General features: G+C 50.3%; 1 protein-coding gene across 3 annotated transcripts in view; it reads right to left on the reverse strand.

The window, feature by feature from the left end:
- Positions 1 to 18,351, reverse strand: part of LOC122745447 (tyrosine-protein phosphatase non-receptor type 11-like) — a 40,219-nt gene that overhangs the window by 9,722 nt on the left and 12,146 nt on the right. For all 3 annotated transcript variants that reach the window (XM_043990770.1, XM_043990769.1, XM_043990771.1), the window contains exons 2-5: positions 11,741 to 11,863; positions 8,956 to 9,150; positions 1,254 to 1,449; positions 1,053 to 1,172 (exon numbers count right to left, since the gene is read on the reverse strand). In XM_043990770.1, the coding sequence (XP_043846705.1) occupies positions 1,053 to 1,172; positions 1,254 to 1,449; positions 8,956 to 9,150; positions 11,741 to 11,863 (634 nt within the window). The remainder of the gene's footprint in view (positions 1 to 1,052; positions 1,173 to 1,253; positions 1,450 to 8,955; positions 9,151 to 11,740; positions 11,864 to 18,351) is intronic.

Below are 18,351 nucleotides of genomic sequence, written 5' to 3' on the forward strand. Positions count from 1 at the left end.
TCTCAAAGAGTTTCTTTTGATTAGAATGTAAGCACCTTGAGGGCAGGGGATGATTGGGTTTCATCTTGTATCTGTGATCCCTAGCATCTAGGAGCTCCAACCCCTTTGGATCCCAGAACCTCTGAGCTGGGAGGGACCTGAAAGACCAACTCCTCTACTCCATGCCAGAAAGAGAAACTGGCACCACCCGCCCAACTGCCAACATGCCCAGAACGTAGTGACTCTATGTGGAGCAGGAAGCCCATTGCATGCTGGGACATCTCTCATTGCTGGGAAGTATTCTCTGACATCCAGCCTGCATCTGCCCCTCTGGAGCTCCTCTTCCCCAACCTTTACAGCCCAACCCCCAATGGCTCCTAGCTTTCTGCCTACTGAGGCCAAGCAGAATGGGGCTAATCCAGCTTTTACATGCTAGAAAAGGCTGGATGGCCACTCAATAGGTGTGTTGTAGTGGGGATGAATGGGTTAGATTAGATGACCTCAGAGGTGCCTGCCACGCTAACATTCTGAGCTTCTGGGATAGCCGAATACTTTGTTGTCATGCCTGACTCTTCATGATCCCGTTTGGGGCTTTCTTGGCAAAGATACTGGAGTGGTTTGCCATTTCCCTCTCCAGCTCATTTTACAGACGAGGAAACTGAGGCAAACAGGGTTAAGTGACTTGCCCAAGGTCACATGGCTAGTAAGTGTCTGAGGCCAGATTTGAACAAAGTTCTTCCCGACTAAAGGCCTGATGTTCTGCCACTGTGCTACCACTGTCATAGCTCAATACTAGAACAATTATAACCCGCCTTGCTCCCCCAAACAAGTTTCTTCTTCTCCAGGCTAAATCCAGGCACCATAAATCTCTGAGCTAAAAAGGACCTTGTGGGTCACCAGGTTCAAGCCCTCACTTTGCAGATGAGGAAAGTGAGTCCCAGCATTCCTGGGTCCTTGCTCCAGGTTGCCTTCCTCATCCTGGCTGTGGATGCCAGAGCCCCTCCCCTTGGATGGGGAAGGGGCCCTCTAATCCCTGAGGGTCGGTCCTGAGGCTCAGGGGCACTGGTAGGTACCTGTTTGAGATGCACGACGGCCCCTGATTTCTCCACCATGGGGTTCTTCTTATAGTGCTCCACAAGGTCTGTCAGGGTGTCGAAGCGTTCCCCTCCACCCACATCATACTTGCCGTCCACCTGGGGAGAAGGTGTGTGAGTGGGCGTCCCCAGTGCCCTCCCCCGCCCACTCTCCCTGCCCCCCACAGCCAGATGCCACACCTGGAAGCGGATCATGACGTGGGTAACCCGGGGCCGGCGGTCACCGCCATCCAGCTTGTCTAGCTCCTGGGTGAGGACAGAGAGAACAAAGTCCCCGGGCTTGCTCTGACTCTCTCGTACCAAGAAGCTCCCCGGCTTGCCTTTCTCTGTCAGCAGCTTCTCGGCCTCCTTGCCAAAGAGATGTCCGTGGTACCACCTGGTCGGGGTAAAGAGGGTGGGACAAGTGATAAGCCCAGGAGAATGATGGGATTCCCCTGTGCCAACTCAGGTTAAGGGCTACCCACAGACAGATACACCAAGATGAGGGGTTACTCTGGGAGCCTACCTAAGGCGGGACATGGATTTCCTCCTCATCTCTGAGATCACAGGATCTGAAGAGTTGGGTGACCTCGGCAGTCACCTTGTCCAACCCGAACCCACAAAGGAATCCCTTCTCTAACATCCTTGACAAGCAATCATCCAGCCTTTGCTCGTAGACCTCCAGGGACGGGGAGCTCACTACCTCTGGAGGCAGCCTCCTCTACTCTGGGAGAACTCAAATGGCTAGGGAGTTTTTCCCTGACATCAAACCTACATTCACCTCTTGGACCCTTCCTCCCACTGCTCCCGGACCCTCTGGGTTTCACACGCCAGCTGTTAAGGTGCTCAAACCCGCCGTGGCATCCTCCCCCAAGCATTCTCACTGAAGCCTGGACTGTCTTAGTTCCTTTTACTAAGTGGGAACAAAATCACTTAATGCAGAGCATCTTGCCAGCCCCAGACCACACTTTGCATCCACATACCTCAAACATGTTGCCATCTGCCCGGCTGGTACGTTCATAACCCCACCCCCCATTTCTATTTCAGGAATCAAACCATCACTACCATCTACTCTGGAAAGGGCTTGGCTGCCAACTGCCCTATGGACCAACTCAACATCCCTGGGATGCTCCAGACTCCCTGGATGCCCCTCTCCTGTACAGATTGTCTCATCTCATTAGACAGGAAGCCCCTCAGACACAGGACTGTCTCCCTCTTTCCATTTCATAGGGAAGGGCTGGAGAGGAGCTCAGAGGTAATCCTGTTTTACAGATGGAAAGGTCACACAGATAGCAAGTGTCAGAAGCAGAATTCAAACCCAGGCCCACTGGACACCAGAACCTCTCTGGGGTGGTGGACTTGTATTCCCCACAATTAGCGCAATGACTGGCTAGAATACGTTTTCTTTCATCTGTCTGGCAGGGAACCAAGGCCTCCCATCATCCCACCCATCCCCCTTCAGATACCCTGCAGTTTCTCAGTCTTTTTTTTTATTCTTTTTCTGCAGGGGCTGGGGGAGAAGGAAAAAAATTGGGTCCAGGGTCACAGCAGCTAGTCCGAGGTCAAATTTGAACTCAGATCTTCCTGACGCCTGAGCCAGTGTTCTACCCACTGTACCACATAGTTGCTCCCTCAATATCTTTTTTAGACTGTGGCACCCAGAAGTGAACATATGGGGTCTGACCAGGGCAAAGGACAGTGGGACGACATCACCTTCTTATTGCTCAAAGTTCTAGCTCCCTCCCCCAAAGCACCCAGCACAGGACTGGGGAATGAGACAGGAGACCTGAGCGATGCTTAGAGGACTAACTATGGCATCAGAGGATCCAAATTCAAATCCCACATTCGGAGGACCTGAGTTCAAATCTGACCTCAGACACTTAACACTTACTAGTTGTGTGACCCTGGGCAAATCACTTAACCCCAATTGCCTCACCAAAAAAAAAAAAAAAAAAATCACACCTTCTCCAGGAAGCCTTTCCTAATCTCCCATAATTCTAGTGCCTTCCCTCTGTTGATTACTTCCCATTCAGCCTGTCTAAAGTTTGTTTGTATGTAATTATCTGCTTGTTGTCTCCAGGTTAGACTGTGAGCTCCCTGAGGGCAGGGACTGTCTTTTTGCCTTTCTTTGTATCCCCAGCACTCAGAACAATGCCTGGAACACAGTAGGCATTTAATAAATGCTGATTGATTGACTGACTGACTACCTGCCTGTGTGACCTTGGGCAAGTCACTTGTAGGCAGGTGCTGTCTTCCTTTTCCTGTTTCATAGGATTATAGAATAAGACCCAGGAAGATTGTCCCTTGGGTCTAACTTTCCTCATCTGTAAAATAAGAAGCCATAACTTGATGACCTCTGAGGTCCCTTCTAGCTCTCCATCTATGCTCCAATGATCTAACATGGTTGGGCTTCTCACAGGGGCTGGGTTGGGGCTGACTGACATATGATGGGGCAGGCCAAGGGGAGATAGTTCCCTGCAAGCCCCACATTGGCCACTAGGTGGTGGTCTCTCCCTATTCTGCAGAAATGGGGCAGAGATGGGGTGGGGAGGGCAGTTAGGAATGTCACTTTGGGGGTTCTCTAAAGGTCAGGAGGGACACAGTTTGTCCCTAACACAGACCCCTGGGTGGGGACCCTCAGCCCTGCAGCGCTCCTACCCATGCTGCCCCAAAATAACCCCCCTCCCTCACCTCCCAGCCACTTCTTACCACTACTACCTGTACCAACCTGCTTCTCACTCCCACCCCAGAGACTGCTCACAACCTAGACCTTGGATTTAGAGGCAGGTCGTGCAACCTTCCCCTCATTAGAGAGGAGGCCCACTTCCTCAAAGTCACGAGGTTAATAATTATGATTTGGTGATAATGCTAATAATAGCTCCCACTCAAAAATATGCAGTGCACCTGCCATGTATCACCTCATCTTCTCCTCCTGACAACTCTGTGAAGCAGGCACTATTATTAATAATCCCTACTTTACGGGTTGGGAAACTGAGGTTCTGGGAAGTTAAGTGGCTTTTGCCCAAGTTCCCACAGCTAGTAAGTGTGACTGTGGGGGAGCAGAATGCCCAAGTGTTCCTGCCTCCTGAGGCTAGCGATCTATCTGCTGCATCTACAACCCACAGAGCTAGTCAGCGCCTGAGCCAGGCCTTCTGAGTCCAAGTCTAGCACCCCCATCCCTCCTGCTTCATGGACAGAGCTCCAGTCTCCTTCCTTCAGTCCTGGCTCAGAGGGGCTCCCAGAGTCCATCCTGGGCTGAGCTGTGCTGATGTTCAGAAATAGTGAGTAAGTCCAGCTTGACTGGAACACAGAGTGTATGAAGAGGGGTAATGAGGTTTAAGTCTGGAAAGGTTAGCTGGGGCCAGACTGTGGTGGGCTGCTGAGGGCATGCCAAGGAGTCTGTGTTTTATCCCAAAGGCGAGAAGCCGCCCTTGAAGGTTGTGGGCTGGGAGATGGGCTTTAAGGAAATGATTCTAGCAGCTGTATGCTAGAGAGAGCAAAGTGGAGGCAAATGGGAGAGGGACTGAGCTGCTGAGCGAAGACATTGGCCATGTGAGCGGGGAGAGGTTTGGTCGCCAGAGGTGTTGGGGCTGATGTGGAATGACAACTGATTGGCTGCATGGGGGTTGGGGAGAGGAAAGTGAGCTCAATGAGACAGGCAAGTGTGGATTGCAGAAGGTGGGTCCCATTTGGGATGCCCTGAGTTTGAGAAGTAGGTGGAGATGCCCAGTGGGCAGTCAGGGTTGCCAAAATGGAGCTCAGAAATGACAGAGTTGGGAGTCATCTGGGTCAAGATAATAATTAAACCCCAGGAGGGGATAAAAACCATCAAGAGAAGGGGCAGCTAGGTGGCGCAGTGGATAGAGCACCAGCCCTGGATACAGGAGGACCTGAGTTCAAATCCAGCCTCAGATACTTAACACTTACTAGCTGTGTGACCCTGGGCAAGTCACTTAACCCCAATTGCCTTGTAAAAAAAATCATCAAGAGAGGTTAGAGAGGAAAAAAAGAGAAGTAGGGCCTGGAAAGCCTTGGGAGACACCCACAGATGGGGGTGGGGGTGGGGGCTGGACCCAGACGAGGCATCCAGCCTGAGCAGCCCAACACTATCAGATGGAAAGGGGAACCAGGAAACCAGCTCATCACAAAAGCCAGCAGGAGCAAGAGGGCCCAGGAGGAAGGTGACCCAGTGTCAGAAGTGGCAGAGGAGTCACTGGGTGAAGACTGAAAAAAGCAGACAGGGTTTTGTGGTCAAGAAAAAGTGCTGGCAACGTCGGAGAAAACAGTTCAATTGAGTGGTCAGGACAGAAGCCAGATCCCAAGGAGCTGAGGAGGGAGAGAAAGTGGAGGAAATCAATCTGTGTTTTCTAATTTGGCTGAGAATTAGAGAGCAACATAGGATGGGAGATGGAGGGGATGGTGGGGGGACAATGAAGGGTTTTGTTGCTTTAAGAAAGGAGGAGATCTGGGGGTGTTTATAAACAGCAGGGAAGGAGCCAGTAGATAAGGAGAGATTAAAGATGAGAGGCAGAGGAACTATTGACTAGGTGAACTGCCAGAGGATACAGAAGGTGAAGATAGCAAGGGAATGAGTAAAGAGGATGGTCTAGGCAAGAAGGGCCACTTTATCAGAGAGGAGCAAAGGAAGAGAGAGTTGTAGATAATGTAGAAGGGTTTGGGAGTACAGACAGAACTGGGGAGAGAAAAGGAAGGTCACAAGGGATGGTCTTTATTTTCTCAGTAAAATAAGAGGCAAAGTCCTCTCTCTACTAAGGAGAAGAGTAGATGTAAGAAGCTTGAGAAGATACAGAATAGCTATTGTTGGGGGAAAGGGGGTAGGGATAGAGGGGAGAGAGAAGAAGGAGGAGGAGGTGGGGGAGGAGGAGAGGAGGAAGGGGAAGAGGAGGAGGAAGAGGATGTAGAGAAGAAGAAGAAGAAGAAGAAGAAGAAGAAGAAGAAGAAGAAGAAGAAGAAAGAGAAGGAAGAGGAGAAGGGAGGGAGGGAGGAGAGACAGACAGACAGAAACAGAGACAAAGAGCCAATAGGAAAGAATAAAAGTAGGGGCCCAGTGGAAATTCGATAACATGCATTTCTAGCAGTCAGCACCCTTATGGGACTCACTTGGACATGATTCACCAACATGTGAGAAGAAACAGAGAAAATAGGTGGTGCAGTAACCCAGGACTGGATCGGAAACTTAGTTTGAAGCCCTCCCGTTTCAAGGAGCCTAGCACCTCCCACAGGAGCCCAAAGTTTTCCTCTCCAAGCCCCAAACTGCTCCTCTCTATGTTCTTCCTGCTCCTAGTTTTGTGTTCTAGGGCCAAGTAGTACAAGTTGATTCCTTCTTGTACATTTAGTACGGTGTACTCATGTACACACACACACACACCCCTCTTCACTCCAGCTTATCAATGCCCTTCCCAGAATGTCTTGCCTGCCAAGACTAAACCTGATCTTCCCCCAGATGCCGTCTGCCCAGGGCAGAGGACTGTGAGCCTATCACATCTCTGGTCCTGGATGCCATCCCTCCCTGAATGACCACATTAAGGAAGGCATTGTCTCCCAAAGGAGGTAGGAAGACATTTTAACAGGGATACACCGGAGATAAAGAATACCCACTTTAAGGAGGCTGCAAAAACGTCTGCCTGTAGCCATGGAGAGTGGACCATGGAGAGAACGCACTTGCTCCATCCTCCACCTCCCACCTCTGGCTGCTGTTACCTAGAATCATGGACTGTCCAGAAGGGGTGGGGACTGTAGAGATCACGGAGCTGAGACCCAGAGAGAAAGGGATTTGCCCGAGGTGCCTCAGGAGCTGTGGTAGGGCTGAGGCTAAACCCAGGTCTGCTGGGTCCTTCCCACTTCCCCACAATGACTTCAGACTAGAGAAACCAGGGCAGAGCTGAATAAAAGCACTCAGTCTTCTTGATCTTCCTGGGGTACTCCTCCACCCCACCCCTGCTATTGCCCCCCATAAGGGGAGAAAGGGGTTGAGCCCCAGGGAGGGTTTGGTTACAAAGGCTCTCCAATAGCCTAGAAAGAACACTAGACAAAACGTCAAGACCTGAATTCAAATCCCAATGATACTTTCTAGCTGTTTGACCAGGGGCAAGTCACTTGGCTTTGGAATCTCAGTTTCTTCATCTGTAAAAAGGAGATGAGAAGCAGTATAGTAGAGGGGATGGTGTACCAGGCTTAGTATCAAAAGACTTGGGGGGCAGCTAGGTGGCACAGTGGATAGAGCACTGGCCCTGGAGTACCTGAGTTCAAATCTGACCTCAGACACTTAGCACTTACTGGCTGTGTGACCCTGGGCAAGTCACTTAACTCCAATTGCCTCACTAAAAAAAAAAAAAAAGACTTGGGTTCAAATATCCTGCTCTGATACTTACTGGCTGGGTGACTCTGGGAAAGTCCCTTTGCCCCTCTGAGCCTGACACAACTCCTTAGGTTTTCACTTAGAGATGGGCAGGGAATCCCACACCCACAAGATTATGTATTGATGTAAAAATAATCATGTTATTTGTGTTACCTACCCCACAGGCCTATAAACTGCAAAACAGTATAGAAATGTGAGTTCTTATTTATAACTGGTCACCACAGCATTAGGGGGAGGCCCTGGTGGGGAGAGGCGGGAAGGGGGCTCAGCTGGAGGAAGTGAGATTTGGCCAGGGAGCCTCTCTCCATTTCCCTTGCCTGGGCCTCCCCTTCTGACTGGCATGTGTATGTGTCTGGGTGGGTGGGGAGGGTGGGGAAGGGGACAGCACCAAAGGGTCCCAGAGAGGGAAGGGAAGGGTCACTGAAGGTCAGAGCCAATTAGTAGCTATAAGTAGAAGAACTGGAAAGGAGCCATACCCACCCACCCCCCACCCCCAACTCACCCAGTTCCTCATTCCGGCACAGACTTGTTTCAAGGAATCTTACCATTCATTCTGTCCCCAGGCAGGGCCATCAAGCTAAATCCCTAACTGTGGGTCTCTGGGTGGAGAGCACAGTTCTGAGGAGTCTGAACTCCCCCTCACGAGGGGGGGGGGGCTGGTAGAGGCAGACACCTGACTCTCCTTCCTGAGGTCTAACCTCAGTCTTTCTTTTGTTTTTGTTTTGTTGTTTTTGCGGGGCAATGAGGGTTAAGTGACTTGCCCAGGGTCACACAGCTAGTAAGTGTCAAGTGTCTGAGGCCGGATTTGAACTCAGGTACTCCTAACTCCAGGGCCAGTGCTTTATCCACTGTGCCATCTAGCTGCCCCCTCAGTCTTTCTTGATGCTCAGCCATGGACAGTTAGCCAGCCTGGTATAGTCCAAAGGGCTTTAGGCTTGGAGTCAGAAGAGTTCAGGGTTCAGATCCTGCCTTAGTAATTGTATTACCCTAGACAAATCAATTCATCTTTCTGAGCCTCAGTTTCCTCATCTGTAAAATAAAGATAACCTCCAGTACTCTACTCATAGAGCTTTTGTAAAGAATATTTTGTAACCCAAAAAGCACTAAACAAGTGTCAACATTTTGGGGGGCCATGGGGGGAAGGTCTGATTCCCATCAGGGTGGGAATTCCTTTCACTGATGCATATTAGTAACTACTCTGTAACTTAGACTGGTTATAGAGAGTCACCTAGGGCATTGAGAGATTAAATGATTTGCCCAGGTTCATTTAACATTACCAGTATGGGTCAGAGATAGGATTTGAATCCAAGTCTTCCTGAAACAATCGTCACCACCACCATCCACCATCATTATCACCATCAGTAACAACATTGCCATCGCTATCGCTGTCGCCATCACCACCACCATCATCCCTGGGATAAGTTAGAAAGCAGCCCTGTCCAGCCTCTTTGTGAATCCCTCTCCAGGCATGAAGCTGGGGAGGTAGAGGGGCCTGGAATGTCTCACCAGGCATTTGGAACTTACCTCTCAGATGTTGGGTCTTGGCAATTGAGTGGGTATCTGAGCTCAATAACATCCCCATTCTTCTCCCTCAGCAGGCCGTGCTGTTCTGTGTAGTACTGCACAAGCTCAGCCAGGGTGGCAAACTTCTCGCCCCCATAGAGGTCATAGTAGTCCCCCGAGTTCTGGATTTTAATATGGGTCACCTCCTCATTCCGTCTGCAGAGAGCAAGATCAGTCAAGGCCTTGGGGGAAGGGGGAGAGCCCTGGGTGGGAAGCCATCCCTAGCCTGGACTGGGGCCCAATGTACATCCCCTTGGCTGTTCCTCACACCAGACACTCTATCTCCTGACTCCAAGCATTTTTTCTGGCTGTGCCTCATACCTGGAATGCTGTCCCCCCTCATCCCAGCCTCCTGGATCCCCTGCCTTCCTTCAAGTCTCAGCTAAAATCCCACCTTCTCCAGGAAGCCTTTCCCAATTTCTCTTCACTCTCCTGCCTTCCCTCGGTTAATTCTATTCTATTTATCTTGAAGATAACCTTGTTTGTACCTAGTGGTTTACATGTTGTCTCCCCCCCCCCAATTCGATTGTAAGCTCCCTGAGGGCAGGGACTGTCTTTTGTTTTTGTATCCCCAGGATTTAGCACAGTGCCTGACACATACTCGCTACTTAATAAATGTTTATTGATTGATTGATTGTGTCTTTCTTTGTATCCCCAGTGCTGGGCACATAGTAGGCACTTAATAAATGTTTGTTAACTAACTGTCCAGAACAGGGCTCCTGTTTAATCATAGATGGTCCCCCTTCCTCAGAATAAGAATCCAAACAGCCATCCCCAAGCTTCCGAGGGAGATTGCCAGCAGGAAAGGTTATAGGATTCTAGATATAGAACTGCAATCAACAGGTCATCCCATCCAGTCCCCTCTTTTTAGAGCTAGATAATGAAACTGAGGCACAGTGAGGTTAAATGACTTGCCCAGGGTCACACAGGGGCAGAATCTGAATTCAGGTATTCCTGACTGCAGGTCCAATGCTCCATCCATTTTGCCACCTCAGGAGCCCCATTTCCCCTGGCTGTTTAATGTCCCTAGGAAGTTGCTCTGAGAGTCTTCCTCATTTTCTATTCCTCCAGAGAGGAAAGAGGGCTGGGCTTAGAGTCAGGAAGACAACCTGGGTTCAAATCTTGTTTCAGGATGTTACTAGCTGTGTGACCTTGGAAAAGCTACTTTCTCTGCTCATCAGTCTCCTCATCTTTAAAATGGGTATTAAAAATAGCCCCTTCCTTACAGGGGTAATAGGATCCTCGAGTAAGATCACATACAAAATGCTTTGTAAATCTTAAAGCTTTATATTAATGTCAGTTATCATTTCCCAAGTCTCAACCCCAGGCTGTGGGGTTCATCTTGGCATCTAACTTCTTACTACTCTGTCCTCAGTGGAGATCTCTGAAAGGCTTGGAGAGTGTTCTGATGCTTTATCCCCCCACCCCAAATGCCTCCCCTCACCCCAGTCTAGCTTGTGGGGCTCAGGTAACTCCCACTCTCTTGGGTGGGAAATCCCAGGGTGCTCCTCTCCAATTTCCTCCCCTCCCCCCACACAATGCCCTTGTTCAAGGAGACCATTCCTCCCCCAAACTTCAACCCCCTCCTGAATGGGCGCCCCAGCCAGACAATTGAGACCATTGATAGACCAGAGCCCTGAGGGAGCCCAGACTGGACCAGGCCCTCCCCTCTCCCAGCGCAGCTAACAGGCTCACACAAAGAACATGGGCTATGGCGGGGGAGGGGGGTATACATAGAAACCCAAGCCCAGAGAAAATGGAGATGAGGAAGGGGGAAGGGACCCTCTCACCCCCTATCAAGGCTATGGGCTTATCCTCCCCACTGGGACTGGCTCTAGGGATGGGGCTGGAAGACAGAGCTCTTGATCTAATGTTCTCCCCCCCCAAAAAAATTAGGGGGGGAGGGCCTCAGGGCTGCTTAGAGCAGGAGACCATAGAAGAACAGATGTGTTTGTGGGGGTAGAGGCTAGACTAGGAGGGTCTCATTCCCTCCATGTCCCCCTCCCCTCGTTCTAAGGGGAGAAAGTTCATTCCTGACACATCAAGGTTAATTGCAACTCCTGACCCTCACCAGCACACAGACGATGCCCGTGTCCAGAGGGAGACAGGGAGGGGACATGGGAATCTGGGCTCAGGAGAGAGCTCAATCCTCTCCCAGATGCTGAGTAATCTGGCTCAAGAGGAGACCCCACCCCATGCATTGTCCCTCCTCCTCTCTGAGGAGCCAGGGAGTGGAGAGGGAGTCCCAGGTGTCCTGGCCAAAGACCCCGGAACACTTCGGCTCCTGTGCAGGCTCCCAGGCCTCCTGGCCTCCAGGCCTAAGGGTGCTGGTCTCCTAGGGTGGGGCAGATCCTTCCCAGTGACCTTGGTACAGAGAAGCATCTTCCCTCCCACACACCCCTTACTCCCAGGCTCTGAGCACATCTCCTGGACACACATATAAATATTTGGCGACTCCAGGAGCCACAGGCCTCTATCAGCACGCACATCTGTCTGCAGCTGAAGAAGTGGGATCTGGGAGGGGTGGGGGAGGGGAGTCTGACATTCACCTTGCCTTTGACCTTTGCTAGATGAAAAGAAGAGTCTTCCCCTAGGCCTCTGCCCTGATGATTCCCAGCCCTTATCCCCATCTGGTCCCAGAGTCTCTTTCCCCTTAGAATCCTAGCCCTCCCTTCCAGCTGAGAAAGTAAAGCTCAGCCCCCTTGCCCCCACACCCCCACTCCCAGAGGGGCCCAGGCTTCCTTACCTGACCGAGAGGGTAAAGTCACCCGGGTTGCTTTTGCTTGGCCGGGCCAGAAAGCTGCCATGTACGCCTCGGGTGAGGAGGAGCTTCTCAGCCTCCAGCCCACTGATGTTGGGATGAAACCACCTGAGGAAGAAAGAGATGGCACACATAGTCAGCCCTGCCCAGCCCGAACTCCACCAGGATAATGGGGGCCCTGTTCTAGCAAATGGGATGGCCATGAACCACAGGCCCAGTGTCCAGAGATCTAGTCCTGACTGGTCTTCCATCACCCCCACCACATACAGGGAACTGGGCAAGCCCCCCAAGTCCCCCCAACATACACCTGGATACTCAAAGACCCCCCATTGCTCCCCAAATACACTGGGAGGGGGCAGCTAGGTGGCTCAGTGGATAAAACACCGGCCCTGGATTCAGGAGGACCCGAGTTCAAGTCAGGCCTCAGACACTTGACACTTACTAGCTGTGTGACCCTGGGGAAGTCACTTAACTCACATTGCCCCACGAAAAAAAAAATACACTGGGAATGAAAGCCCCCCTCATATCCCCCAACACATTTGGATACTCATTGACCCCATCGCTGCCCCCAGCATACATTGGGATTAAAGTCGTCCAACACATACCTGGATACTGCCCCCCATACACCCAAATGCATACTAGGGCCAAATAGCCCTATGCCATTGCCACCCCAATATGCACCTGGATGCTGACTTATTTTCCCCATTATACCCCTCTATACAACTAGAGAATGAGGTCCCTTGTTTGGCCCCCAAACTATCCATATTCCCTCCTCCCAATGTTCCCAGTGGGAGGCTGATTTGGGGGAGGAGCTGAAGTGGGGGGAACTGTCTGGTCTCACAGAATACAGGCAAAGAGATTTGCTTTCAGCCTAGTAGCCCCCAGAGTAGAGTCTCTTTAGGGCAGGAACTTGCCCAGGGTCATACAACTAGTAAGTGTCAAGTGTCTGAGGCCAGATTTGAACTCAGGTCCTCCTGAATCTAGGGCCAGTACTTTATCCACTGTGCCACCTAGCTGCCCCTGGGGCAGGAATTCTTTTTTTTTTTTTTTTTGCGGGGCAATGAGGGTTAAGTGACTTGCCCAGGGTCACACAGCTAGTAAGTGTTAAATGTCTGAGGCCAGATTTGAACTCAGGTAGTCCTAAATCCAGGGACGGTGCTTTAACCACTGTACCACCTAGCTGCCCCCATGGGGCAGGAATTCTTAACCTTTGTTGTACCCCTTCTAAAAATCATGTTTTTCAATCCATCAAATTCAGAGAATTACAAAGGTAGCCAATCATATCAAAATAGAATTATCAAAATATTTTTCAGCTAAAGTTCACAGATCCCAGTTTAAGAACCCCTGCTTTAGGAAATTTTACCCTGAGCCCTTCCAGACACGACCTGCTGGGGAGTATACCTCCCCATTAGAGCAGAAAGGGAGGGATGTGGCAGATACCAAGCTGGAGAAAATAGTGATACTCAGTGGTGAGCTCCCATCTTTCCCAGGAAAAGGTAAACTTTGACATCTAGCTAGAAAAGGGACTTGTGAACTCTACCCCCCACACCTAGGAAAAACAAGGGGGGAAGCCCCGATGAACTTTTGCAATAGCCTCTTCATTGATCCAACTCCATTCCAATTCATCCCCCATTCAGCCCGTTACTGACTCTCCTATTAGTTCCTATTAGCTCCAGGATCAAATACAAACTCTTCTCTCTTCTCTGACACAAGCTGACTTGGCCTGTTTCCAACTTTATTTCACATCATTCCACTCCAGACACCCTATGGTGCCTCCAAAGGAGCCTTCTGTATGTATTTTTTTTTGGTAGGGCAATGAGGGTTAAGTGACTTGCCCAGGGTCACACAGCTAGTAAGCGTCACGTGTCTGAGATCGGACTTGAACTCAGGTCCTCCTGAATCCAGGGCCGGTGCTTTATCCACTGTGCCACCTAGCTGTCCCCCAAGGCAGCCTTCTATAAATTCTTCACATGTGACCCCTCCATCCCCCTTCTCATGCCTAGAACACCCTCCCTCCTCACCCTGGCCTTAGCTCCAATACCACTTCCCACATAAAGCCTTCCAAATCCCCCAGCAGGTAGTGCCTCCTTCATCCCACCCCAGAACAATTACCATGTAACTGTTTTCAATATACTTTTACATGTATGTGTTTCCTGCCTCAAAAGGATATAAACTGCTTGAAGGCAAGGAATCTTCTAGTTTTTACTTTGTAACCCCCACACAGAGCCTAGCACACAAATTAGGCAATCAGGAAGTGCTACTAGATGGATTTGCCCACCTCCCACATAGCCCTCATGCTGTCCAGCTCTGTCATTATAACACTGTAGCCTATGACTGGCAATTAACTGGCAATCGAAACATTGTAACCTCGGTGCAGAGTAATTGAGTGATTGAGAAGAATGACGACCACGCGTTGGGGAGGGTAGGGGTGATGAACGGGAACTCCCAGCATCTGTTTAGGTCTAAGATGAGGGGAAATAAACAATGCTCTCTGGGTCCCCAGCCTTTTAGAGAATTATGGAATGTCTTAGAGGGAAGGGAGTGTACATGGTCGTGTAGTCCCGCAGACAGGATGTTGGAGACCATCAAGCCTTTACATACAATAATAACAATAATATTTTGTAAAGCACTCTTGAGGTTTACAAAACACTTTATTGATTATCTCATTTGATCCTCACAATAATCCAGTTGGGTAGGTGCTATTATTATTTCTCCTTTACAAATGAGGTAACTGAGGCTGTGAGAAATTGATTTGCCCAGGGTCATGCAACTATTAAGCAGGATTTGAACTCCAGTCTTCCTGTCTCTAAGTTGAACACTTCATATACTGAGTGACCTCGATGTCTCACGCAGATCTAGAGTTGAAAAGGACTCCAGAGGACATCACATCCAACCCTCTTTTACAGGTGAGGAAAACTGAGACTCAGGGAAATAGTGATTTGCCCAGATTCACACAGGTGATTAAGCCAAAGAGCCAGGATATAAGCCCAGGTCCTTCCTTCCTCTGCACCCCACCAAGGAAACTGCTAAGCACAGGGATAGGGCTGGTCCAAGGGCCAAAGACCTCCAGGTCTACGGGAAGATCAGTGGCTGCAGATTCAATTCTGGCCTAAGCTGGGTTCTAGCTTGACCACTCTCCAAAGGAGGAGGGGAACCTTCATGATCTTTCCAGAATGGAATCAATAATCATGATCTGCCCACCTGCCTGCCAAGGCACAGCCTCACAAAGGGAACCACTCAACAAAACACAGCCTCGAGAATGAATGCACTAGAGCTGAGGCTGGGACCTGAACTGGGCTGGGGTCTTGTGAACCCTTTCTTTGCAGGGCATGATGGGGGTTGCAGAGGTTTTATCCCAGATTGGGATGGCCTGGCTCTTCCACTAGAAACATCTAGGGAAGGATGGACCTTCAGAACCCCCTTCTAGCACTGGGGCCTCTGCCCACCCTTTGAGACAGGGGGGGCGGGGCAAGGAAACAGGAAGACCAGGGATCAGAGATCCCTTGAAGGGATTGCTGAGGATATCTAGGTCAATTGGCCCATTTTAGAGATGAGGAAACTGAGACCCAGGGAAGTCATGAGATCCTTGATCTCAAGCCAAAAGAGACCTAACAGGCCATGTAGACCAAAGCTTCTTAAACTGTGGGTTACAACCTCATATGGGGTTGTGTAACTGAATGTGGGAGTCATAAAAAAAATTGGCAACAACAAAAGGTTATGTACATTTATTTTATATAGCTATATATCCAGGGTCACGGAAAAATTTCTTAAGCAAAAAGGGGTCTCAGGTGGAAAAAGTTTAAGAAGCCCTGCTCTAGGCCAACTGCCTCATTTTCCAAATAAGGAAACTAAGGCCCATTGCAGCGGGGAGGGGGGGGGGAATGGGACTTGTCTATGGTCACACAGATAGTAAACATCAGAGAGAGGCTTCAAACCTGAGTCTTCTAACTTCAAAATCAGAGAGAGGTGGGAAGAGGGAGAAAGGCTGACAAAGACAGAGAGACAGAGATGCAGAGGAAAATATGAGAGAGAGAGAGACAAAGAGTGTCAGAGAGAAATAGAGATGATGGAGATAGAGATATAAAAGAAGAGGGGAGAAAGGAAGGGAGGTGAGGGAGAGAGGAGAGAGAGAGGGAGGAAGAAAGAAAGAAAGAGGGAAGAGAGAGGGAAGAAGGGAGAGAAAGAGAGGATGGGGAAAAGAGAAAGAGAGGAGAGGGAGGGAGGAAGAGGAGAGAGAGGGAGAGAGAGAAGGAGAGAGAGAGAGAGAGAGAGAGAGAGAGAGAGAGAGAGAGAGAGAGAGAGAGAGAGAGAGAGAGAGCAGACAGACAGAAAGACTTGCTAGGCAAGAGTCCCTATCACAAAGAACAAAGCATTTGGAAGCTGCCACCCTTTTTCCCCAATGAGGAAGCTCCACTGCCCCAGTAAACTGTCAGCTCCTTCAGGGCAGGGATGATATTTTCCTGTGTCTTTGCACCCCCTGGTGCCTACCTTGCACATAGTAGGTACTTACTAGCTTTGCATGCCCTTGGAGACTATCAAGTCCATCCCCCCCCCCCATTTTGCAGAGGAGTAAACTGAGACCAATAAATTGGAGTGACTTGCCCAGGGTCACATGGCTTGTGAGTATCTAAGGTGGGCTGGGAAAGCCACGTCTTCCTGACTCTGAGCCCACTGCCCTCTTCAGGATCTTTTTTCCAGGGTAATGCCAGGCATGCTCAGGAAGGCCCACTTAGAATAGGAAAAAGGAACAGGGAAGGGGAAGGCTGGAGAGGCAGGTTGGGATTGGATCTTGGGGAGCCTCGAATGCCAAGCTAAAGAGTTTGGATTTTATCCTACAAGCAATGGGGAGCCATATAAGGGTTTTGAGGAGGACAGTAGTTCTTGAGGCAGATCTCAAGCTCCTGGCACATAGTGACAACTTAATAAATATTTGCTGACTGACTTACTGACTGATGCTAAGCTGCCTAGGTGGCAAAGGGAGAAACCAGACCTGGGGAGCTCAGTTTGGAGGCTATCACAATAGTCCAGAAGAATGGTAATGAGTGCCTGGACTCAGGTAGGGGACATGAGAGTGGACAGGATGGGTAGATTCAAGAGATTGAGATAGAGGGGGAAGAATGGACACCACCTGGCAATAGATGAAAGACCAAGAGAAACAGACAGAGACAGAGAGACAGACAGAGAGACAGAAAGACGGTGACACAGAGACAGAAACAGAGACAGAGACAGAGACACAGAAAGACAGAAACAGAGACAGAGACAAAGACAGAGAGAGACAGAAAGATAGAGACACAGAGAGACAGAAACCGAGACAGAGGCAGGGCGGGGGGGGGGGGGGGGGGCAATGACCAGCAGAGACATATAGGGATGGAGACAAAGACACAGTGAGAGGGTGAGCTGTTTCCATCACAGAGACTCCCTCCCTGCCCAGCATCCGCCTCCATTGTGGAAAATGCTGAGTGAGGGGCTCTGGCAAGGCTGAGTGAGGGCCCCACTTGGGCCCTGGAGTCAGGGTGTGGGGGAGGGAGCTGGGCCAGAGCTGTGGTTTTGGGGGAGGGGGGCCAGCCAGGTTGTTTTTTCCTTTGGTAACTTCTATTCAGATTTTCCATCCCCCCCCCCCACCCCAGCATCTCACTCTCAAGAGTGGCTCAGGTCTTATCAAAGCGGAAATCTCCTCAAGGGGCCAGATTGGACCCCAGGTCCCCATGAGCTTTGTGGCCAGCCTGGGCAAGAATAAACTCCAGGGTCTCCCCCTCCCTTTCACCTTCGTCCTTCCCGGGCCAGGAGGCCCGATCTGGAAGGAGCTGAGGCCTTCTGTGCTGACCTCAGGCTGGGCTGGGGAAAACCAGAGGCATCTATCCCTGACCTAGTCACTGCAGTCTGTCCTGGAGCAGGGGAATTCCGTGTGTGTGTGTGTGTGTGTGTGTGTGTGTGTGTGTGTTTTGTGTGCATGCGTGTGTAGTGTGTAGCCCCTTCCCTGCCCTGGGCCCATGGATCCTCACTAAGATAAATACTCACTAAAAATAGATTGAGGGACAGCTAGGTGGTGCAGTGGGTAGAGCATTGGCCCTGGAGTCAGGAGGACCTGAGTTCAAACCCGAACTCAGACACTTAACACGTACTAGCTGTGTGACCTTGGGCAAGTCACTTAACCCTCATTGCCCAATCAAAAAACAAACCAAAAAAACCCCACAGATTGAAGCCCCAACTTTCTGTCAGGGGAAGCTGGCCGTATTTCTATTGTTTCTGGAGCTAAGTTTTGGGGAGAGCTTCTTGGCACAGTGGGAAGGAGGTTGAATTCCGAGCTACAAGACCTGGGTTCAAATTCTGCTTCTGCCACCTACCTTGGGGGAACAGTCACCATCTCTGGGCCTCACTTCCTCCTTTCAAACGAGAAGTTTGTGCTAATTAGCCTCTGAGGCCCCCTTTCAGCTCCAGGCCTGTGTTCTTATACATGGGACCTTGGGCAAATCTCTTTACTTCCCTGAGTCTCAGTTTCCTCCTCTGTAAAATGAGGAGATTGAACCAGAGGGTCTGTAAAGCCCCTTCCAGCTCTGTATCAATTTACCTAAATCATCTAGTCTACCTGGGCCTCT

This window comes from Dromiciops gliroides, chromosome 3 (genome assembly GCF_019393635.1).
Source record: "Dromiciops gliroides isolate mDroGli1 chromosome 3, mDroGli1.pri, whole genome shotgun sequence".
Taxonomy (NCBI): domain Eukaryota; kingdom Metazoa; phylum Chordata; class Mammalia; order Microbiotheria; family Microbiotheriidae; genus Dromiciops; species Dromiciops gliroides.